Source organism: Lagenorhynchus albirostris, chromosome 8 (assembly GCF_949774975.1).
Source record: "Lagenorhynchus albirostris chromosome 8, mLagAlb1.1, whole genome shotgun sequence".
In the NCBI taxonomy this organism is placed as follows: Eukaryota; Metazoa; Chordata; class Mammalia; order Artiodactyla; family Delphinidae; genus Lagenorhynchus; species Lagenorhynchus albirostris.
Genome location: NC_083102.1, coordinates 31,864,016 through 31,889,759, shown reverse-complemented (window position 1 = coordinate 31,889,759; position 25,744 = coordinate 31,864,016). Strand labels below are relative to the sequence as shown.

The following is a 25,744-nucleotide window of genomic DNA, read 5'->3' as shown; positions in this document are numbered from 1 at the left end:
TTTTCCATCTATATTCATCAGTGATATTGGTCTGTAATTTTCTTTTCTTGTAGTATCTTTGTCTGGTTTTGGAATCGGGGTGATGGTGGCCTCAGAGAATAAGTTTGGGAGTGTTCCTTCCTCCATAATTTTTTGGAAGGGTTTCAGAAGGATAGGTGTTAGCTCTTTTCTAAATGTTTGATACAATTCACCTGTGAAGGCATCCGGTCCTGGACTTTTGTTGGAAGATTTTTAGTCACAGTTTCAATTTCATTAGTTGTGATTGGTCTGTTCATATTTTCTATTTCTTTCTGGTTTAGTCTTGGAAAGTTATACCTTTCTAAGAATTTGTCCATTTCTTCCAGGTTGTCCATTTTATTGGCATAGAGTTGCTTGTAGTAGTCTCTTAGGATGCTTTGTATATCTGTGGTGTCTGTTGTAACTTCTCCTTTTTCATTTCTAATTTTTTTGATTTGAGTCCTCTCCCTCTTTTTCTTGATGAGTCTGGCTAATGGTTTATCAATTTTGTTTATCTTCTCAAAGAACCAGCTTTTAGTTTTACTGATCTTTGCTATTGTTTTCTTTGTTTCTATTTCATTTATTTCTGCTCTGATTTTTATGATTTCCTTCCTTCTGCTAATCTTGGGTTTTGTTTGTTCTTCTTTCTCTAGTTCCTTTAGGTGTAAAGTTAGATTGTTTATTTGAGATTTTTCTTGTTTCTTGAGGTAGGCTTGTATAGCTATAAACTTCCCTCTTAGAACTGCTTTTGCTGCATCCCATAGGTTTTGGATGGTTGTGTTTTCATTGTCCTTTGTCTCTAGGTATTTTCTGATTTCCTCTTTGATTTCTTCAGTCATCTCTTGCTTATTTAGTAATGTGTTGTTTAGCCTCCATGTGTTTATGTTTTTTTCGTTTTTTTTCCCTGTCATTCATTTCTAATCTCATAGTGTTCTGGTCAGAAAAGATGCTTGATATGATTTCAGTTTTCTTAAATTTACTGAGGCTTGATTTGTGACCCAGGATGTGATCTATCCTGGAGAATGTTCCATGTGCACCTGAGAAGAAAGTGTAATCTGCTGTTTTTGGATGGAATGTCCTATAAATATCAATTACATCTATCTGGTCTATTGTGTCATTTAAAGCTTCTGTTTCCTTATTTATTTTCATTTTGGATGATCTGTCCATTGGTGTAAGTGAGGTATTAAAGTCCCCCATATTTATTGTGTTATTGTTGACTTCCTCTTTTATAGCTGTTAGTAGTTGCGTTATGTATTGAGTTGCTCCTATGTTGGGTGCATAAATATTTACAATTGTTATATCTTCTTCTTGGCGTGATCCCTTGATCATTATGTGGTGTCCTTCCTTGTCTCTTGTAACATTCTTTATTTTAAAGTCTATGTTATCTGATATGAGGATTGCTACTGCAGCTTTCTTTTGATTTCCATTTGCATGGTATATCTTTTTCCATCCCCTCACTGTCAGTCTGTATGTGTCCCTAGGTCTGAAGTGGGTCTCTTGTAGACAGCATATATATGGGTCTTGTTTTTGTATCCATTCAGTGAGCCTGTGTCTTTTGGTTGGAGCATTTAATCCATTCACGTTTAAGGTAGTTATCGATATGTATGTTCCTATGACCATTTTCTTAATTGTTTTGATTTTTTTTTTGTAGGTCCTTTTCTTCTCCTGTGTTTCCCACTTAGAGAAGTCCTTTAGCATTTGTTGTAGAGCTGGTTTGGTTGTGCTGAATTTTCTTAGATTTTGCTTGTCTGTAAAGCTTTTGATGTCTCCATTGAATCTGAATGAGATCCTTGCTGGGTAGAGTAATCTTCGCTGTAGGTTCTTCCCTTTCGTCACTTAAAGTATATCATGCCAGTCCCTTCTGGCTTGTAGAGTTTCTGCTGAGAAATCAGCTGTTAACCTTATGGGAGTTCCCTTCTGTGCTGTCATTTTTCCCTTGCTGCTTTCAATAATTTTTCTTTGTCTTTAATTTTTGCCAGTTTGATTACTATGTGTCTCAGCATGTTTCTCTTTGGGTTTATCCTGTATGGGACTCTCTGTGCTTTCTGGACTTGGGTGGCTATTTCCTTTCCCATGTTAGGGAATTTTTCGACTATAATCTCTTCAAATATTTTCTCTGGTCCTTTCTCTCTCTCTTCTCCTTCTCGGACCCCTATAATGCGAATGTGTTGTGTTTAATGTTGTCCCAGAGGTCTCTTAGGCTGTCTTCATTTCTTTTCATTCTTTTTTCTTTATTCTGTTCCGCAGCAGTGAATTCCACCATTCTGTCTTCCAGGTCACTTATCCGTTCTTCTGCCTCAGTTATTCTGCTATTGATTCCTTCTAGTGTAGTTTTCATTTCAGTTATTGTATTGTTCATCTCTGTTTGTTTGTTCTTTAATTCTTCTAGGTCCTTGTGAAACATTTCTTGCATCTTCTCGATGTTTGCCTCCATTCTTTTTTCGAGGCCCTGGATCATCTTCACTATCATTATTCTGAATTCTTTTTCTGGAAGGTTGCCTGTCTCCACTTCATTTAGTTTTTTTTCTGCAGTTTTACCTTGTTTCTTCATCTGGTACATAGCCCTCTGCCTTTTCATGTTTTGTATCTTTCTATGAATGTAGTTTTTGTTCCACAGGCTGCAGGATTGTAGTTCTTCTTGCTTCTGCTGTCTGCCCTCTCAGTAAAAGTTTTAAATATCACAAAATTGATTTGATTGTCAGCAGCAGATTGCTTGCTGAGTTTCAGTTTCTGCTAGTGTTGTCGGGTCTCCTGCAGAGGTGGGGGGTGGCTGTGTCTCACCGTGAGGACAAGGACACTGGTAGCAGAAGTTTTGGGAAGTACTCCTTCTCTTGTAGATGTTTCTGATTCCATTATTCTTATAGTACCACTTCTTTCATTTTCCTCAACTGTTTATAATACACAACAATTTTGACAAATTTATTAACATTTTTTTAAACAGTATTTTCTAGCATTAGAAACATATAAGCCTAGCCAATAGTGTTCTTCTTTCTGTTGTAGATTAGCAACACACATGTAGATTCTAAGTGCAAGGCCCTGTGCTGTGCTGTCATTTATCTTGGCAGCAACTCCACAGGGGAGATATGTTTCTCTGCTGTAGATGTGGATTCTATAGGATCAGAGGAAAGAGAAACTTGCTTAAGATGGCACAGCTATAACCAGGAGAGCTGAGAGTCACACCCCAGTGAGATTCCCAAATCATAATCTGCCTTCAATACCAAATAATTAAGATAGGTAGGCTAGACCGCATTAGACTGGGAGTCACAATGTAGATTGGGAACACTGAACTTCGTTTTCTTCATCAGAGGGCTCCGGATTACATTTTTTTCAGACTTAAAAAAAAAAAGATTTCCTCTGAATTCTACAACTTGAGAATGAGAACTTTTCTGAGTTGTACAAGCATGTGGAACTAAATGCCGGGCACAGCTATTGCTACTTCCCACCAGCACTCTCTACTTGTCTGTTTTATCTTTGCTCTTTCCCTTGCAAGAGCTGAATAGGAGGATCACAAGTGACTCTAGTTTTGATGGTCCTGGAAGAGTAGGACGGAGGTTGAAGGCAGCATTGTCTTCTCTTCTCACCAGCCTCTGCACTCCCTGTTTTCTGCTTATTGGTGCATTTAAACCTCTTCTTCGTGTGTTAAAAAAATTGTTCACATTTGTAGTTCAGACTAAAGGATCAGAAGTATGATTGCAAATAATTATACTGAAAGGAGAGAGACAGGGAGGATGCAGCATCTACTCACTTATAATTTTTCAAAAATTACCTGTAACAGAATCACTTGGGTTCTTTTTTAAAAATTATTTATTTATTTATTTATTTACTTTTGGCTGTGTCGGACCTTTGTTGCTGAGTGTGGGCTTTTCTCTGGTTGTGGCGAGCAGGGGCTACTACTCTCTTGCAGTGCGCAGGCTTCTCATTGCGGTGGCTTCTTTTGTTGAGCATGGGCTCTAGGCACATGGGCTTCAGTAGTTGTGGCACATGGGCTCAGTAGTTGTGGCTTGCGGGCTCTAGAGCGCAGGCTCAGTAGTTGTGGTGCACAGGCTTAGTTGCCCCATGGCATGTGGGATCTTCCCAGATCAGGGTTTGAACCCGTGTCCCCTGCATTGGCAGGTGGATTCTTAACTACTGCGCCATCAGGGAGGCCCCATTTGCAGATTCTGGAGGCCTACTGCAGACTCAGTCAGTTTCTCTGAGTGGTGGACCTGAAACTCTGCATTTTAACAGGTTTCTCAGGTGATTTTTACTCACGCTAAGGCTTGAGAACCACTCCTCTATGGCTTATATGTTATTTTCAAGGTTCCCCAAAGTCAAGCTAGAACTTCTAAAATGTTAACAATCCATTAGGGAATCCCAGAATTGTCTTTTTCCTTTATAAGTCATTATTCTCATATCCACACTTAATTACTTAAAACACCAACCAACCAACCAACAAACAAAAAATTATCAGTGTCATTAATCTTAAAAATTAATAAAGAAGTGAATAAAGCTATAAAAATAATATAATAATTATAGCAATAATTATTAAGATTATTGTAATTTTAAAATAATATTTATAGGTGTATGCAAGACACTGGTACATTCATTATGATCCATCTCCCTTTCAGATAAGGTAACTGAGGCCCAGAGAAGTTATATAACTTGCACAAGGTCACACAGCTCATGCAGGGTAGAACAAGGATCAGAACACAGAGAGAAAGATTTGAGAGTCTATGTTCAGATTTTTAATTCCAAGATGCCTGATATTTGAAAAGTAAATAAGCATCCCAAATCTTATTTATTTTTTTATAGAACAGAACTGAAACTGACCCGGAAGGCAGCCTATGTGAGATACCTCAATAGCTCAGCCTTCTTCTTCTCAGGGTTCTTTGTAGTGTTTTTGTCTGTGTTTCCTTATGCACTGCTTAATGGAATCGGCCTTCGAAAAATATTCACAACCATCTCATTCTGCATCGTTCTGCGCATGGCAGTCACTCGGCAGTTCCCCTGGGCTGTACAAACTTGGTATGATTCTCTTGGAGCAATAAACAAAATACAGGTAATGTACCAAAATGGGGCATCATACACAATGAATTTAGAACAGTTTAGAACTTTTCTCATGAGCAAACTCTCTGGAGAGGTATTCTTGGCCTTGGGCCAGTTTGATGCACAGTATTTCCTCTCTTGAGTCTGTATGTGCTCTAATGAGCCCTTGTAATGAAAGCCTAGTGAAATAAAATGAAGGCCTGTGAAATTCTCTTAAGTCAGAGAAATTGAAGAAATTATTGTTTCTGTATTCTGGAGATTTTTATTCAAGTAATCAATCGGTAGAGCAGTTCTAATGAACTTGGCAAATGTGCAAAACGATGGTGGCAGATTCATCCGGAAGTTATAAGTTTTTCCAGCTAACACTAGGAATGTTCGCCTTAAACTTTTCCAAGTGTTTTTCTGGACTGCATGATGGATGACAGTGGCATTTTGTGACACATTAATTACCTTAAAATATCAGCAAGGTGATGTAGCTGGTAATTTTGAAGAGAGGTTCTAAAGTCCTCAGGTAATGAGACTCAATTAATGCAAAGCTAACAGAATCAGCACCATAACCTTGGGTGTGGTTTTAATTTTTATAATTAATATACAGTTCAAAATGTTTTATTATACTTGTTTGATATCCATTTAAATATTTAACCCAGAAACTAAATCATTGTGACATAAATGTTAAAAATGAGGGTGAAGGGTGAGCCACTTTCAGGTAGTTCTGCCATTATTTAGCCTAGGCCAGAGTTTGCAAATGGTGGCCCATGGACTTAATTTTGGCCCTTGACCTGTTTTATTTGACCTTTACATTCAAAAACAAAACAAAACAAAACAACCTAAAACAATGCATTTGAATTAGTTGGCAGCATTTAAAAATTGTGTGCTGTCACATATACAACAAATCATGTCTTCAGCCTCTTTTGAAAATTTGAAGTATACCGTAAACTGGGTCCTCTTCCCTCACAAGCTGTGGCAGCTCCCCACTCAGAGAGGGTCTGCCCTCTCCAGTTCATCACAGTCTCTACTTAGCCACCTTCCTTAGTTTTATCATCTTGAAAATATGTGAGTTTGAGATCTGCCATTTAGACAAATTGGTGAATGTAGCTCAGAACCATGGCAGCTCTTGGACTAGTCTTATTTCTTCTGTTAGTCCATCACAGCCATGTGAGAGGTGGTGGGGAGACAGAGAAAGAGAAGAGAGAAACAGACATAGAGACCCAAAGAGAATGCATCAGGGAAACAGATTCACTAAACAGGAATACAGACAGAGAAACAGATCTTAAAAACAAAACTGGGAGAAAAAGAGGGAAACCGAAATAGAGATAGTGAGTGAATTGAAGAAGCGAGAAGGGAAAAAGTTAGCAAGGACAAGACTTTTAAAACTACGTCCTATGAAGAAGACTTCAGGATGCATAAACCTAATTCTTCCTCATGCTCCCACCATCTCTAGGAGCACTGTGATTCTGAGTCGCTAATAGAGCCCTTCTTTTAGAATCAAGGTTTGATGCCCTAAAATCAGTTATATCAGATCTTCACACCTTTACTTAACCCAGAGAAGTGATGCTAAAGATGCCTCTAATAAGGAGGGTGCTATAAAGATGAAGATAATAGTTTTCTCTCTTAATGTTGAGTTGAGACAATTGGTGGGTAATTCAGGTGTGCTTTATAAATTCGTCACTAAGGTTAACATGTAATAGTACAAGGATGAATCAGTGGTATGTTAAAAATCTAATGTATAAAAACAGTTTTATAAAATATTACATTTCAAAATGATTAATTCTAGTACTTGGCAAATTAACTTTAGAACACTTATAAAATTATTTTATTAAGAAACAATTTCTAATGTAATTCATAAAATCCAAGTACAGAATGCATCACTATTAGAGTGTAAAATAGATGTAATAATGTATTAATGGTATCCTGGTTCCGCAATACGTTTTTGCTCTCTTTTGCAAACAGGATTTCTTACAAAAGCAAGAATATAAGACACTGGAATATAACTTAACAACTACAGACGTAGTGATGGAGAATGTAACAGCCTTCTGGGAGGAGGTCAGATATTTTTTGTTTTTGTTTGTTCTAAATATTTAAGCTTTGCTTGTTTGTGGTTCTGGTTTTCATCCGAATGGGCAATAAAGTTAGCATGATGATAGAACTTATTTTATAGATTAAGAGGTAGAGGCCCAGGAATATTAAATACGATAGACAAGCCTCGTTATTTTTCTCTAAGTCATGTAATTTTCTTCACATAACAAATTAGGAAGTAATACAAAGCTTATAGGTTTTGGAGCCAGATAGAACAGGGTTTGAATCCTGGTTCTGCCATTTACTATCTGTGTAATCTAGACCAAGTTACTGAACTTTGTGGAGCCTCTTTTTCTTCATCTATAAAATGGGAATATTAATATATACCTTGCAAGTTTGTTGTGAGGATTGACTGAGATAACTTATGGAAAGTATTCAGCATAGTACCATGCACATAATAGTTCCTCACTAAATGCTACCCTCTCTGATCTCAAGTTCCAATCCAATGCAATTTACATACACCAGTCACCATAAAGATGTATGAGAAATAGACCAATGTATTGTTTTCTACTATTTTTACTTATTTTAATTCACTACTAAAAATTCTGTAGTAAATATTTCTCATGGTCAGAAAAAATATTATCAATGATTTTTCAGCTTCTAAAGAAGTAATATTTGATTATTGAGAATACCTGTTGAGTTCCTCTTTCCTTATCATTTTTTTATGTTGAGTAAACATAGGAGTTATGAAACCAATGTCCCACTTCTACATATTTCACAATATCTTAAATTGGTTTTATTTACGTAAGTAACTTGACCTCAAGGGCTTTACTATACTTCATTTTTTTAGACATAGGTAAGAGAATAATTCTTTATCTGCCCAGAAAAATTGTGGAGAGGTGTGTGGATCAGGTTGATTTTACTTCTTTGATTTTAGGAATTTCAAATGCCTTTCTGAGAAAAATAAGAAGTTTGACAGTACTTACAGACAATTGTTTTTCTAATCTCCATTTCACTCTGCTTTCATCTAATAAAATAGGTAGCATGCTTGAGCCCTTACAATCTGCCAGGTACTAGATAAGCACTTTATATGTTTTGTCTTATTTCTCATAACATTCCTATGATGAAATCTTAATGTTTCCATTTTGCTGATAAGGGAATGGAGGCTTAGGAAGGTTACAGAACCTGGCTCAGCTCACAGAACAGGCAAGGGCTGAAGTCAGGTTTTGGACCCAAATGTCACAGACTACAACTCCTTCAGTGAACCTTCCATCTGGCTGTATCCTCATCCTCCAAACTCTGTCAGCTGTCAAATTCTGGATACCCCTTGATGATATTTACCCAGGATAGTGGTGCTTGTTAAATCTCTGCCATCATGTCTGAAACTTCAGCACCCATATGAGAAATCCTTCCAGTACTGTCCTCAGAACTTACATTTTACAGTTAGTTCAGAAGCTTCCTTTCATGGTCACATGCTGAGCTTGGTGAGCACCTAGACTTACTCCACTTTGGAAATGTCACACTCTGGAATCTCTTTCTTAGTTCAGAATTTCCTAACCTTAGCTCTCTCAGTCTCTTCATCGCACCTTTACTGCCTTCCAATTTCATGAAGATTTCTAGGCTCCTTAGTTCTCCCTTTTGGACTACTCCTGGTTTAACCTTCACCAATGACAACACCAGTCACTTCAGTTCTTCTCCCAGCAGCACCCTCAATTCCCTTTTCCTTTCACTGAATCTTTTGCTACAAAACATTCACTTGATATCTTTGACGAAGGAGGTGCTATCTGGGAAAATCATATACTCTAGTCAGTTATAAGTTTTATACAGTTATTGTTTCAACTTCAAATGGGCCTATAAACTTTCTTGGGAAATCTTTTCATTTGTATTTAGTTAATTTTCTTTACCAGTTCTCTAAAAGCTTTTCCAGATTTTTACCACTTTCCTGAAACTCCCAATCTCTCCTAGGTTCTGCTCACCCCCAGCAGATGGCCTTGACTTCTGTAAGATATAGAGAAAATATATAGATGCTATAAGATATGCAGCATCATGTATGCATACTTATAACTTCTTTCTTTGCCCTTGGGATTATTTTTTTCTTCTCTTTCTTATCTAAGTGAAAGATGTATGCTTCCTCCTGCCTTTGACTAAACTGTTATCATCTTGCTTCGTCTTCTCAGGACATGGGGCCAGCAATTAGTCTCTCTCTACAAGTTTTAACATCTTTTTTTCAACTGACTCCTTTTCACATTTAAATATTTTCAAGTTAAAAAAATTTCTTCTCTGACTTTTGCCCACCCAGCCTCATCCTCCAAGCTTTATCATTCTGCTTCCTTTGGCCATCAAAGCTGTTCTTACTTCGTCATCTTTTATGACTTTTCCCTGCTGCAATCTGGATTCTGCCCTTACCAATATATTAAAACTTTTCTTTTAAAAATACTTATTTAACTTAGCTTTAGTGAACCACTCTTTCCATGTCATCTTATATTCCGACCATGACTTCTAAGTCTTCCCTGCCTGCCTCTTCAATGGTGATGGGCCACTGTGTCTGCACCTAGGCTTCCTTCTGGCATTTCATGCTCTCTGGGTGACTCAGGCTCACCTGACATCAATGTGCTGATGACTCTCAAAGGCAAATCTTTAGCCCCAGTTTCTTTCCTGAACTTCATACATTATTTCCAAATTCCCTGCAAGCTCCTCAAGCACTCACATTTATTACTCCCCAAGCTTCGTAAATCTGCTCCTTCCATTGTCTTCTCCACCCATTTGATGATGTCACCGTTCACCCAGTTATTCAAGAGGCAAGTCCCTGATGAGTTATATATGACTCTTCCCTCACACCACACAAGCTGAATAGGTACAATTTCTATTTATGTATTAGGAAGCTGAGCTTTAGGGATTTTAAGTAACTAGAACAAGGTTATACAACTGGTTAGGAGAGAGCCAAAAGGTCAGCCTAGGTTTCTCTGCCTCTAATTAAAAGAAATGGACTAATGCTTTACTGTATACAAAATACTTTCATATATATTACCTCATTTAAAACCCTCAACAACTCAGGAGACTGAAATTCAGAATGTCATGATTTATTACCCAGCTAGTTGAGAAGATGAGACAGAGACTGAAGTAAAGACAAAGGATATCATAATCCTTCCTCTGACAACCACAGGGGACTTGTAAACATGGAACATGTTCAACTTTACTAGGTATCAAATAAAAATAAGATCAATAGTGAGATTCCATTTTCACCTATAAAACAGAAAAAACAGAACAAAACAAAACAAAATAAATCCCAAACCAGAAAGCAACAGTGTTGATAATGGTTCCTCAAATCTAGCACTCTCATACCTTAATGGAGGAAAATTTGGAACTACTTTTCAAAAGACTTAGAATTTTTGCTATACCTTTTGCCCTGGAAATCCCACGTTTGGGAATTTATACTTATAAAAAAAAAAGGGATTTGCTCCAAGATTTATAGCAAAGTCCATGCATCACAAAATTATTAAGTTAAAAAGAAAACCATATAATGTCAAAAATAGAGAACTATTTATACTTTATCCATGCTCTTGGATACTATCCTGCAACTTAAAATTATATTTAAAAGAATGTTTAATGGTATGTGAAAATATTTATGATTTATTGTAAGTCAGAAAAAGCAGGTCACAAACCTTATGTATAATTTTTCCTTAATGTTGTAAAATATCATATATATGATTTTATATATATATATATATATGTGAAGGAGTGGAGGGGTATCATTAAAATGTTAAACATGGTTTCTTTTCAGTGGTAGGATTACAGGTGATTATTTTTTTCTTCTTGCTGCTTTCCTCTGTTTACCAAATTTCCTGAAATAAGTGTTTTACTTCTGTACTCAGAAATTAAAGTTATTAGTAAAAACAACCTTCCATTGGTCCAAGGGTTTATTGGATAAAAGTCCTATTTCTAAGCATGGCACATGGGCCCCTTAATAGCCTGCACTGCCCACCTTACCAAGGATACCCTTTGTCATCTTACCATATACATCTCACCTAGCCACTCACCATTCCTGAGATGTATTTTGTTCTTTTAAGCCTAAAATGTGCATGCAGATCCTTCTTCCTGGAACACCTAGACTATTTCTTGCTCTTGTGAAATAACCACTTACATCCTTCATAGCCTAGTACTGTGTCATTTACTTGGTCAAATTCCAGACTGAGTCAGTTGCTTTCTCTAATGCGCTCCTATAGGACTTGGTGTGAATTTTCAGTTGTAGCACTAAACACATTGCAGTATTAATATCTATCCATATGTTATTCTCCTATGTGGGATTTTTGAAGTGGTCTTTTTAAAAAAATATTTATTTGTTTATTTGGTTGTGCTGGGTCTTAGTTGTGGCACGTGGGATCTTCGGGGATCTTTAGTTGCAGCATGCGGACTCTTAGTTGCCGCAAGCGGGATCTAATTCCCTGACCAGGGATCGAACCCAGTCCCCCTGCATTGGGAGCATGGAGTGTTAACTGCTGGACCACCAGGGAAGTCCCTGAAGTGGTCTTTAATACAGAGGTGATGCTCAAGAAATGTCTATTAGTTAAATAAATGAATAAAGGAATAACAGATGCCTTTGTCTCATTTAAAGACTTTTCATTGCCTACTTCTTAAAAGCTTTGCTTTTAGTTATCTGTTAACTGAAAGGGATGTTAGCCATCCATATCATAAGAATTCAAGCAGTGGTCTTTAAGCTTAATTGCTTATGTATGCCCTAAAATAGTTCTGAAAAACTATGTATATCTGATACATTTTAAGTTGACTTTTCAATTTAAAAACTAATTTTTCAACATAGGTTTAAGTGGTGGCAAAGAATGTAATTCTTGTCTATTGTATATTGTTTTCATATGTTAAATAATTTTTTTCAAAACTTGGGAGCTGCAGTTTCAGTGCAATTTCATGGGAAATAAATGAATTTATGAAGTCAGTTCTCATTGTCAAGCCAATCAGCTAAATGTGACTTGCTTTATGTCAGGAAAGTGTGACTTGACTTTAAAATACAGATAATAATTTGTATTAAATTATTAACTCATTAAAATTAAATAAATAATAAGTTAATTAAAATATCTTATTTCTCAATTCATTTCTGAAATCTGATTCTGAGATGATAAGACACATAGATCGCCATCAGTTTGAAACTTGGATGAAATAAGATGTTACCTCCTTCAGTATTTCTGGCTTTGCTTTTATGGGATCACCTTTCAGGAGAAAATCATTCTCTTACGGTCCCCTTGTTTGTATTATTGAGCTTTTTACACTCCAGAAAATGCAATGTAACTAAACTTAGGGCTAGTGAGAAGGCTGCTGCCTCTTCTGTGTAAAGTGAGGGAAGGACAATTGTGAGCAGGAAGTGGGAAAGAGAAATGACAAACAGCAGGCAAATTCTCAGGCAGACTAACTTTAGGAAGGAGTACTTTTGCATGTTGAGGATGTGGGAATACATTCCGTTAAAACTGTGTGCACTACCTTCCTCCTGATAATCTGTAGTGCTGTTTACTTTGGTTTGAAGACTACTACCCTAAAGCTTTCTATGGGGCAGTATAGAAGCAGGGCACTTTCAAAAGAGAATTCTTTCTCCCAGCTACTCTTACAAAAATGGAATTCATTCAAATCATATGGCAGTATCATCATATTTACACTTAATAATAGCTAATTAAAGAAATGCTTTGAGCTTCTCAGAGGAAGGTACTACCAGCATGATAGAGCAGAAGATCTGGGTTGTAATTCTACTCAGGCCTACTACTTACGTGACTTTAGTTGCTTAATTTCTTTGAGTCACAGTCTACAGCTTTGAAAGAGGATTATAAAATCTACCTCATATATTGTTATTCTACTGAAGATTAAATAATTATGTTTATGTACCCAGCCTATAGGAGAGGATATATATTTATGTGTGTGTATATATTTACATCACACGCACACATATATATAGATAGATACCTTTATATATGTAGATAGATATCTTTAATTAAATTTGGCGGTGAGCAAGAATCTGAGAAATTGAAATTATTATTATAATTTTCAGATGTTTTGGATTATGTGCTCTAGAAATCATGTGCTATCAATTGTGTGCTGTAAAGTATGGGTCATGTGCCATGTGCTTTTCAAACTAATCATACATAATGCAAATAGCTATTGAAAATATCTGAAAAACATGTTTGTTTGTTTTTTACAGGGATTTGGGAAATTATTTGAGAAAGCAAAACAAAATAATAACAATAGAAAAATTTCCAATGGTGATAACAGCCTCTTCTTCAGTAACTTCTCACTTCTCGGTGCTCCTGTCCTGAAAGATATCAGTTTCAATATAGAAAGAGGACAGTTGTTGGCCGTCGCTGGATCTACTGGAGCAGGCAAGGTAGTCTCATTTATAACTCATTATGAAGATCTTAACTTGACATGATTTTCTCCTTTCTTTTTCTAGTTTGTCTGTAATGTAATAAGGTGTTTTGGAGAAATTCTTACATTGGTATTAGGAGAATACTTGGATATAGAGTTCCTTATAATATAAATTATTCCACTGATAGCATCCACTAGCCTTTTATTTCTTCCTATTATTTTCAGTGACTTTTTCTTTTATATCTTTATATTTTGGACACTGCTCAGCACAGCGTCATGCACATACAGGATGAGCATTCAATAACTTTATTGAACAAATAAAGCATCCATTTTTACCAGTCTGTGGCACAGACATTTTCTCAGAGCTGGTCCAGGAAAATCATGGCTTAGATTTTACTTCAGTAACTGCATGTAAAAGGACCTATTTTGTTGACATTAGAATTTTGGAGAATGGACTCGGACTTGCTTATGATTTATTATGAGGAAAAGTTATTGAGATGGGACAGTTTTTTGAAGGCAATACATAGGAATGTTAATTTATTCAGTGCTGGTCAGCCTCAACACCTGCCCCCACCCCAACTAATTATAAACCATGGATATTTGGAGATATATCTGACAAAAATTAATAGGTTAGAAAGCTAAAGGGTCAAAGTTTATTGTCAGAAGAAGACTTTATAGTGATCTTCAAAGACCTGAGTTATTGTTCAGATAATTATAAACACTTGTTGTCTTTATCTAGGAAATAAATTTAAAGGGCATGAAGGAATAAAATCAGGGATAAGAAAGGGCCTCCTGGCTTTGGAATGGGCTACTAAGGATAATAGGTATTTGCTTTGAAAGTCTATTAAAAATAGGTTCTTCATCCCATTTGATTATAATTTTAGCTTTGATGAAAGAAATGGAAGGAAGGAAGAAAGGGAGGGAGGGAAGAAGGGAGGGAGGAAGGGAGGGAGGAAGGAAGGAGCAGTGCTGCTATAAGATAAAAATGTAAATAAAAATAGAAATACTCCTGAAAGACAGTTATTTATTAATGTCTAATTTAGGAAGAACCATATTTTGAAGAATTTAGTCTGAGACGTGGGAAACAAAATGCCATAGAAAATTTCTAATCATTGAATTTGGTGTTCATAGTGCTAGTGATATACAGTTTGCTTATTTCTCTCTCCAGTTACGTTCTCCCACATGAGAAACAGGCCTTTCAATAAAGTAGCTGTAGTTGTGCATTTTCTTCTTAGAAAAATGTGTTTCTTCTCCAAGTGCTACTTTTTTCTTCTATTTCTTGTATAATATTACTAGCAATTATCACTATTAAAAGAAAATGATACCATAGGAGGAGTTGCTAATAAGCAAGTCACAGATGATCTAAACAAGAATGATTGCTTGTGAGCACACAGTAATAGTATTTCACAGAATTTTTTAAATTAATTTTGTTTAGGTGTTTAAAATTACTTCTTTAAAGGTGTAAACAAATAGCTTTGGGATTACAGATTACAAGACTTAACCAGCAATTAAATTTCAGGCAACTCTATTAAGAACTGATGAGCAGATAATTGCTGGCTGGAGTTACAGTTGCATCTTCTGGGAAGTAGACATGAAGATGGAGTCAGATGGAGGCAGTGACCCCTTAGGAATAATTAAACCCCTCTGAGAAACAACTTGGCAACTCAGTCTAGGAGGATGTCCTTTCATAGTATAGGAATGGAGCATTTTATAATCTTATTAGATAAAAGATCTAACTAAAATATAAGATAGAATAATTGAAAATATTCACATTTCAAGATAATTCCTGCACCACTCAATTTGGTAATTTGTATATCCAAAGCCTTAAAAATAACCAAATAACTTGTCGATTTGTATGACTTATCCTAGTATGTTTGCAGAGATTTTATATATTCATCACAACATAGTTTCAGTAGCCCAAAATTGGGGGAAGCCCTAAATATCTAACAATAGGGGATTGATTAGATAAAATTTGGTGTAGTTATATAATGGCATGTTATTCAGTCAGGCTAAGGGATGTTAAAAAATGACTCTGAAGATACTCTTAAGTGAAGAAAGACAACAGGTTATAAAATAATATGTACATTATGATCTGCATTTTATAAAAGCATATATATGTGTATACTTGTGTCCAGAAGGACATTATGGATCAGGTAGCTATCTCTGAGATTTTGGTTGTATTTTATATCTCTGGAAATCCGGAGATATAAAATACAATAAGGTCAGGTATAAGGATTAGATAAGGAAATGTATAGAAAGCCCTTGATGCAGTACTTGGAACAAAATACATGCTTAATAAATGGTAGTTGTTTATACTGTTGTTAAAACTTTGTAGAAAAGCAAGAAAATGCAGATAGAACAAAAAATATCAGGGAAAAAATGCACATTATTCCTAATTTCACCTGTTAGGGATAATCGGGTAAATATTTTGAAATATTTTTCTTCTAGACATTTTCCTATATATATGTGTTTATAAAAACCAAAATAGGATTATTCTCTAATACTGTATTGTAACCAATTTCACTCAGATAGAAATCAAACACATCACAAAGCTTTATCTGCAGAACACAGTCATTCGCAATGGCTGCATAGCATTACATGTTTTTGTTGAATATTCAGATTATTGCCAAGTTATTTTTGTATAAATGATGTTGTGATGGCATTCTCTATTATTTGTAAATCGATTGATCTGTATCTTTGTGCATTTCATAATTTTCTAATGATCAGTTTCTAAGACTAGGATTGCAGAGTCAAAGAGTTTACAGATTTTAAAACCTAATTTTTATTGGACTGTTTCATTTTTGAATAAAACACACGTCCTAGTCTCTTAAAAAACCCCAGTAAGGTCAGGTTTAATTTTATTACTCTCCCTTGTTATTAATGTCTAGACTGTAGGGGAACCATGTCTTCTTTGTTTTTATATTCCAAGGACTATCATAGTACCTAGCATGTAATAGGTGCTTGATATAAATTTAGTTAATTGAATGTCTTTGGGAAAATGAATTTTGGGGGGGTTCTAATCTACATTCAATATCTTTCATTTATGAAACTTCCTTGAATTATTTTAGTTAAGCAGTACTGGTATAAGAGTCTACACTCCTGGGTATCCCCAACTAAAGGCTGGCTTATGGTATCGCCCCCAGGGTGTGGGGATTTTTAGTTCTTCTGTTGTCTACACAACTGAAGCAGGTCTGTGGCCTTGCTGACAACCCCTGACAGCACATAGTCTCTGTCTTCTGCCCTGGCTGGCCTTGCTCTGGAACTCTTAGCTTGCTCTGCTAATAACTGAGTATCAGATGTGTGGAATGGCTGTTGGCTTCTGTTTTTGCTTACTTTTTAAATAAAATACAAAGTCTGCCAAGTTTTATCAATATTTGGTATTTTATATATGTATTATATTCAATGATGTTTACATTTAACTTCACATCTCTCAAAATACCAAAATATTGATAAATGTTTATATTGATAAATATTATATATTTATCTATATAAGTTTATATAGATAAATATTGTTAAATATATATTTAGCCTTTGTATTTAATATATACAAACCTATATTTAACCTGTATATTGTGTGCATATATATGTATACATATATATGTATATATATACATATAATATATGCCTACACATATATATATTTATATATTATATATATAGATATGTAATCCATATATAATCAGATCCATTCCATTGTTGGGATTTATAAAGCTGTTCTATATGAAAATAACACTTCTAGTTTTAATTTTTATATAGAAGAATTTTATGTAGAAATAAGGAATTTTGGAATTTTTTTCCCTATACAATAAGAATTTTAAAATTTACTGAACTAGATATCACAAAGATGTCTGTCTCTTGTCCCTCCTTCCTAATATATTTTAGGTGATATTATTTATTAAAATTTAAAATTCTGGAAAATTAAAATGTATAAAAAGTTGAAAAATTTCCCTCTCACTTCTGTTTCTCCTCTGCTTATTTTCCACTTTCCACCATTTCTCTCAACCCAGGCAGCTACTCTTGTTAATTTTTTGAATGTATATATATTATATACATCGCTGTATAGTATTTTACTGTTTGGTTAGAGGTCTGTAATGTAATGAGTCACCTATCGATTGACATTTGGGTTATTTCCAGTGCTTAACTAACACAAAGAATGACGCTATGACTAATCTTGCATATATGCCATTTAGCACGCCTACAAGTATTTCTGCAAGGTAGCTTCCTAGAAATGGTAAAGCATTTGTATATCTGTCAAACTTCCTGAAGGTTGCATCGATTTATTCACGTGCCATACAGTCCATATAAGATTGCAGATTTATTACCCCACAGCATCCCCAGCAGACGGCATCTAATTTTTTAATTATTTCCAGTCTCATTGGGTGAAGTCGTATGTCAGTGTTTTTTTCAATTTGCACTTATTATGAATAAAGTACAGTATCTTGTCATATGTTTAAAGGCCACTTCTATTTTAATTTTTGGTAAAATATCTGTTTGTATACTTTGCACAATTTTCTAATGAGATGTTAGTGTTTTTCCTTTTGATTTTAAGATCACTTAAGAGGGAAATTATTCCTTTGAGTGATATAACTTGCAAATATTTACTTCAGTTTGACATTCTTTCCTTTCATTTTCTGTGCACAAGATTTTTTTTAACGTGATTTAATTTATCTTTTATAGCTCCTGGATTTTGAGTCATAGACTTTCTTACTCCATTTTTCTTTCTGTTTTTTTTTAATTTAGGCATCCTTCAATGTTTTCTTCAAGTATTTTATGGTCTTATTTTTATACTTATTCTTTGGCCTGTTTGGAGTTCATCATGCATATGGTGTGATATATGGCTACAGTTCTTTTGTTTGACCTCCAGTTGGCTGTTCAGTTGTTCAGCACCATATACTGAATAGTCTATTTTTCTCCACTGATTTTAGATGACATCTTTATCAAACACTAGTTCTTTTATGCATTTGGATTTGTTTGTGTAGTTTTAATTCACTTCCATTGGTTTCTATATTTATGTACCAGTAATTCACTGTTTAAAGTTATTGAGCCCTTCTAATTTAATATAATGTATCATATCATTAAATTATTGAGTAAAATACATATCATTTAGCAATTATATTGAGTAGGTACTTTGTGCCAGGTACCATTCTAGGCCCTGAGGATATAGTAGTGAACAAAACCCACAACATACCCTCTTCCTCAACCCAAGAGGCTCACATTCTAGTGGGAGGTATACATATGTGTGTGTGTGTGTGTGTGTGTGTGTGTGTGTGTGTGTATGTCATATGATAGTAAATGCTATGAAGATAAAACAGAAAGGAAGATTGGTGATAGCGGTGTGATTTTAAGCAGTGGAGATAGAGAAGGCCTCATTGAAAGGTAACATTTGAGCAAAAAATTGAAGGAGGTGAGAGATTAGGTCATGTGGCTCTCTGGGGAAGTCTCCCAGGTAAGGGGTGGAGCAAACCTGTGAAATGGGACTGTGTCTGTCTAGTTCACACAACAGCAAGGAGGTCAGTGGGGTTGGCACAGTGAGCCATGGAGAGTAGAGCTGTCAGAGAAGTAATGGGAGCCACACCATTACTTGGGACCTTGTAAAAAGGCTCTGAGGGACTTACAAAGGGCCTTGTGAGGAGTTAGGCTTTTGTTCTGAAGACATTAGAAACCTTTGGAGGGTTTTCAGTAGAAAAGTAACATGATCAGACTTAAATTTTGACAGGGCCACTTTGAGAATAGATTATAGGAAGACAAGGGCAGAGCAAAGAGGTAAGTTAGAAGGCTATTGTATTTATTCTGGCAAGAGATGATATTAGCTTATCAAGCCCCCAGATTCTGAACATGTTTCCAAGAAAGGTACAATGGCATTAGATAGATTGAACAAGGCATATGAGAAAATGAGTGAGCCGTCAATAAATGTCAGCTGTTACTAATCTTTCCCTGACCTCTTCCAAACCCATCCCAACAATCTGAATTAGGTGCCCCATCTCTGTGAGCCTCTATTGTAGCATTTATCACACTCCATTGTAATTGTCTCTTTTATTCCTCTTTGTTTTATTCCTGTTCGTATCTTTTGTGCATAGCAGTATACCTAGAACAGGAAGTGCTTAAACTTTTTTGAATTGAATAAATTAATATAGAATCTTTAAAAATTAGAAGAGTTACTTCTGCTTAGGATGACAGTTGGAGGCACGTGCATCCTGAGAGTGATTTGATCAAGTGATTTAACATAATAACAATGGGTTTATTTCCAGACTTCACTTCTCATGATGATTATGGGAGAACTGGAGCCTTCAGAGGGTAAAATTAAGCACAGTGGAAGAATTTCATTCTGCTCTCAGTTTTCCTGGATCATGCCTGGCACCATTAAAGATAACATCATCTTTGGTGTTTCCTATGATGAGTATAGATATAGGAGTGTCATCAAAGCATGCCAACTAGAAGAGGTAAGTAATTATGTGAAAAATATCTGATTATGCATATGAAACCTTCAAACTAGATATTTAACTTTTTACTTAATCAATCTGTATATATTAATCACATTTCCACAATGGGTAAACTGTGAGTAAATTAATTAATAAAATATATGACCCCTGCTGTAAGAAGCTTGCAGAAACATAAAGAAATTACAATTTATTTTGTAAATGGTGGTCTGGTTTGGTTACAATAAAAACTCTATGAATGGTAAGAATTTTGTACACTTATTAGTGAGACAGATGTCCTCCATGGACATTTATATAGCATATATTTTTTAAAAGGTACTTCAAAATTACATAAGAGGATTTTAATTATTTTAATAACACCATAGCCTAATGAAACAAACATTGACCACCAGTAGGGAATCAGCAATTAAATTGTGATTAGATCTCATCCTTTGGCCTTGAACATGTAACCATACAACTTTTAGTGACTAATTCTCTGAAACAGAGGCAAAATTATGATGAATCACTTCGTGACAATATCGAGGAATGAGCTAATCATCTGGAAATACAGAAAGCATTCCAAGTGAAGTCAGTACATGGATCTTGTACTATTCAATACATAAATTGCATAATAAAGGGTTCAATAATTATTGGTGTTAATGGTAGGGAATATATCATTATGAGGTTGATCAGCAGGGAAAATATCACATTATGAGGTTTATCAGTAGTATTGCCTGAATAGTGATCTTGATTCAAAATCACTATCCTTGGTAAATGGCATTTGACATTAGTAGATTCCTTTAAATCAACTTTTATGAAAAAAATTGCAGTGGAATAAAATGAAGCTTAAAATGCAGTGCAAGAAAAATAGAAAAAAGGCTAATTGTGGATTAGATAGAAACTGCAGTCCTTACAAAAGAGGGCTACATCCTTGAACAAATGGCTTTTTATGTATATACTGACTCATTCAACAGTAGTTTTTAAAAGCTCCATTCTCTTATTTTTCATACACTCTGAAAGCATAATAAAAATGAAAACTATCCTGAAAAATACTGGATTTACCTTGAAGAAAATATTCCTCATTCCTCAAAAGCTCTTCTTCCAGGGATAGTGTTTACAACCTAGAGGTTGGAACACTCATTACATTTGTTATAAAGCATCTGCATATTTCTAGAGAATACAGATATTTGTCTAGGAGGGGGCTAGGATGTAGGACTGATAGTGAGTGCCCTGCAAGATAAATCAGGGGCTCTATTTGTTTATTAGTGGCAAGGTGTTGGCAGGTTTCTGGTAGGTTTTATTTTTTGCTTTGAATATATCTTTTCCCATAGAAATGGTTTTATAAATAGTGTCTTGATTCCCCCAAGTAAACCTATGGAAGTATATTTAACCCAAATATGGCATAGCTATATCAGTAGTAGTAAATTCAGAGGTATAGGTACCTAATTCATAGAATGAGCATTTACTATCTTCTGAATAGTGTGCTAGGTCCTGAGAATGCCAAGTTGAATAAGATGTGGTCTATTTTCTAAAGAGTGCATAGTAAAGTGACCTGTATTTTAATGAATGGTTGTATGGTATGTGAATTATATCTTGATAAAACTGTTAAAATAATGAAGGAAAGAGGATAAGAATAAAAACATATTCCTTTTTTTTTCTGATTCCATGGCCAGCCTTAAAATTATTTTTAAAGTGTATAATACTTTTTCTTTTTTTTTTAAGTATATTCTCAAGGTAGTACAACCATCACTACATTTTGAACTCCTCTAAAAGAAATTCCGGTTAGCAATCAATTTACATTCTCTCATACCTAACTCGTCCACCCAGCCCTAAGCAAACTTTTGTCTTTAAAATATTCCTATTCTAGATATTTCACATAATTAGAATCATACAATATATGGTTTTCTGTGCCTAAATGAACTTTTAAACTATAAGAAAATAGGGAGTCTTAATTTTGAAAACATTTATTGAAACTTGCTGTCTTTTATGAAAATATGAATAGAGCAAGATCTATATACTGTGGAAGTTCATGGGCCAGTAGGGAAAAAAATCAATAAAGAATGTAATGCTTGCTCTAATAGGAACAAAAGAGACATTTCTATAGGAGTAAAAGGATGAAGCTGAGACTGCTAATGTAAGGAATAATCTCCAGAGGAGGCACAAGGCTGATGTCCTCTGATGGAATGATTCCCTGTGGAATTCTAATGGTGACAAGAGTGAAACTTACGGCGTTGGAGGAATTTTTTTTGATTAAGAACATTAGAGCTGCCAATAGGAATAGAGAAGATTAGGTTGATATGAAGAAGTGAAGATTGATGAGTGATGTTCCCTGGATTGTTGAGAAAATTAAATGAGATAAATAGAAGGCGCCTAACACAACATCTGGTACAAATTAGCCATTCAGTAAACAGTAGCTCATTTCTATTTCCTTTGGAGGTGGAGAATACTGCTAGAGAGCATGACGTAAGATAAATGTGTCTGAGAGCCTGTTCTTGTTAGTGAGTACTGGGGAAACAAGGTGGGGTTTGGCGTAATTGAAGAGAACCATGAAAAATCATCAATATCAATTTTGATGCTGACAAAAGCAGTTTTAAGAGAAAATTATAAAAGTGGTCATCTATAGCTGCTCTACATGACCCAATCAACAAAAGTTGGAGTGTTCTGTGGGAGAAAACAGTTGGCATACGATCCTGAAGGTCTGGCGTGTAGGCATATTGGTTCCATGCTCCAGAAATGGCCACAGGGTTGGGAGGTGCTTCTAGTTTCTCTCTCCCTTTCAGACCCCACAACATGACTTCTGTGATTACCAGACACCGTTCACTGTGGTGGAGGCAAGGTGGGTACAAAATGAAAACTTTATTATCCCTTTACTCAAAGAAAACATATGCAAAGAGACCATTTCAATACAATATAGCAAGCGTTGGGGTAGAAGTACTCTCAGGCACTACAGAAGTCCAGTTGAGGGAGCTTCTCAGGGAGGCTTTCTCTAAAAACAGACACCTTGAAGGATAAGTAAAAATGGAAAATATATTCTGGACAGAGGAAACTGCATGAGCAGAAAAACCAGACATGAAACCACTTGGTTTGCGCAGGGAACCACAAGCATCTTGAGAGAACGAGAGTATTATTGGGGGACAGTGAGTGGGGAGGAATGAAGCTGGAGGGCCATGTCTTGGGAGCCTTGAAAACCAGTCTCAGGAATTTGGTCTTGGAGAGCTTTAATCAGGGAAGTGTAATCAGCTTTGCAATTTAGATATATCTCTTTGGCTGTGATATGAGAAGCAGAATTAAGGTGGATGTGATTCAAACCTTTGTGGACTAACAGAAAGAACAGAGATTTTGAAACCTGATAGAGCTGGGCTACTGAAGAAAGTTACTTAACCTTGCTGTATACTGAGTTTTATCCTCTGCAATATAAGGATAATATTACCTATTTTATAGGGTTTTGTGGATTCTTCTGGCACATAGAAAGTACTTAATAAATAAAACAGTGATTATTATTAGTCGTAGTAGTAGTACTATTTGCTATTCTGATTAGAAGGAGGAAGACTAATAGGAAGCTATTTCAGTAATCCAGATAATGTCAATGATGGACAAGAAGAGACTAAAGTATCAGAGTAATTATGAGAAGATAAGGAATCCCTTATTTGTGTACTATTCAATATTTGCATCCTTAGGAAAGGGCATCAGGAAAAATGAGCCTTTGGGAAAAAGTGAATATTTTTTTCCTCGAGAAGTTGGTTTAGGATTAAGGATTCCTTACATAACAGGAACTGGAAAGAGGTACAGGTAGAGAGGCTATGGGTTTAGAAAAGAAGGATGTGGAGGTCAGTTAAGATGTCTGATCTTATGATGACTAAGATGTCTGATCAAGCAGAGGGATCACAGGTATTGCTAACAAAGTACCAGTGGAGGACACCACTAGATGGGTTTTAATAATGATGATGTTCTTTGTTTTTTTATTGTACAATTCACTCTTCATCCTCTTTGCCTTAAAATAGCAAATAAAACACTTAGTTTTTTATTTTTAATAGTCCCTGAGTCCCTGCTCCTTTCTGTCCTGCTGACGTTTGCAACTGACTTAGGTCTTCCTAGTCATCTTATGATAGGCAAAAGCATCCAGTCTCTCCTAAATTCCTGTACTTTAAACTGGCAAATGTAGTAAGTACAATGAGTACATTAGTATATGATTTTCTCTTCTCTTTACTGAATGTTTCCTGTATGCTGTTATCTATCCAACTACATGGTAAATTCCTTGAGAATAGTGATTCTAAACATTTTATTTTGGGATACTCCACCAAGCACATTGATAGGGAGAAGGATAAATTCTTGTTGGATGACTGTTTCAGAAATATTTTGAAGTAGGCATGTCAGTTGCAAGAATTTTGCTCAGAAAATGTTCTTTTCTGAGCCTCACAGTCTCAGAGTTTGAGGAGACAATTATACAACAACAAGTTTTTGCTGGGAGTGACAAATGAAAATAATTAAAAATGCTAGACTATCCTGACAGTCAAAATCAAGTTTCCCCTATTTTAAATGACTTTAAAAGTTACCGATTTTTGTTGTTGTTAAACAACTGTTCCCGCCTTTGAAAGAGGCCAGTGAGGACCTTCCAAAATGAAGGTTTTATTTTTTTAAGCATTTGGTGGAGGAGTTTTGAGCACAGGAACACAAAATACCTACAGAATCCTTGAGGGTTAACAGCTGGTGTCAGCCCAACACTCCCTCAGCGTGTTCTCTCTGTGGCCCCTATCACCAAATACAAACGTTCATGATTCAGTAGGTTTTCATTTTGACTGGCAAAGCTGATCTGTTTCTTAATGTACTACATCTAGACTTGGGGCTGTAGATGAGGCGGAATATTTTCTTCCTCATTTTTGTGTTTTTATTCAACTTTGATATCTACAAATCACTTGAGTGTGTAATGATGCCTGGTGTCATAGGAGTAGGCAGGTAGGTGCAAATTTGCTTCGATAGGAAAAAGCATGCACAACATAGTTCACATAGTTTTCTGATTTCAGTCTGTGGTTGAAAACTATTCAGCCAGTGGGATTTAGTGAAGACTCTATCACAGGGAAGAGCATGGAGACAGTGCTATGCTGATAGAATAAATTGTAACAAGCAGACACGAGTAAGCAAGTCCTGTTGACTCTTCACCTTTAGGTCTCCTCTTTCAGGAACTTTTCCATGTCTTGCTTATATGTCCTACTTTGGATCTAGATTATAGTAGAATGGATTTCTAGACAAATTAATAGTTAATTCTTAAAAATACCATTTTGTATCCTTGTGCCCATTAACTTCTCTTCCAATGTTTTCTTTCCACGTTCCCAAACTACCCTTAGAATCCTCCTATTTGTGACTTTTGTAACCAGCACTGAAGATTTTACTAGCTCAAAAAGAGGAATTAATATAATTGGGCCCCCGTTAATTTACTTATCCCGTAAGGAGATTATAATCATATTTTGTCATTGAAAGAGTGACAGGTTTCACTGTCCTCTTGCCTTTTAAAACTTTCCAGAATACCGCTCCTTTGCCATTCTCCAATATCTTATCCTATGACACTGTCTCACAACTGACAGCAACAGATCCCAGGCAGGCTACTGTTTGGGTACCAAGTAATTGGACTGTCTTTCTTCAGTGACTCACTCTCTTGTAAGAGGACCTGGTTTGGAGCCGTAATTGGCTTTTGTAACAGTGCATGGTGGGCGGTGGGGTGGGGGATGTGAGAAGAGGTCCGAGGCTTAGGATATGTTACTGGTTTCCACAGAGCTGTTTCAGTCCTTCTGTAACCACAAAATGGTCGTCATTAGGTAAATATTTGTCATGGCCATTCATTACATACACATTGTAATAAAAATATTTACTGTGTAAGTTGAAGAAGTAAAATCTGTTTGTGTTTTCTATTCCACTAGACAGTTTTCACATTTAGT

The 25,744-nt window shown here is 35.7% G+C and overlaps 1 protein-coding gene across 1 annotated transcript in view; it reads left to right on the top strand.

Moving 5' to 3' along the window:
* The window catches only part of CFTR (CF transmembrane conductance regulator), a 198,490-nt gene that overhangs the window by 62,601 nt on the left and 110,145 nt on the right, over nucleotides 1-25,744 (top strand). Inside the window, exons 10-13 of the mRNA XM_060156169.1 lie at nucleotides 4,789-5,035; nucleotides 6,973-7,065; nucleotides 13,235-13,417; nucleotides 19,647-19,838. Coding sequence (XP_060012152.1) covers nucleotides 4,789-5,035; nucleotides 6,973-7,065; nucleotides 13,235-13,417; nucleotides 19,647-19,838 — 715 coding nt within the window. The remainder of the gene's footprint in view (nucleotides 1-4,788; nucleotides 5,036-6,972; nucleotides 7,066-13,234; nucleotides 13,418-19,646; nucleotides 19,839-25,744) is intronic.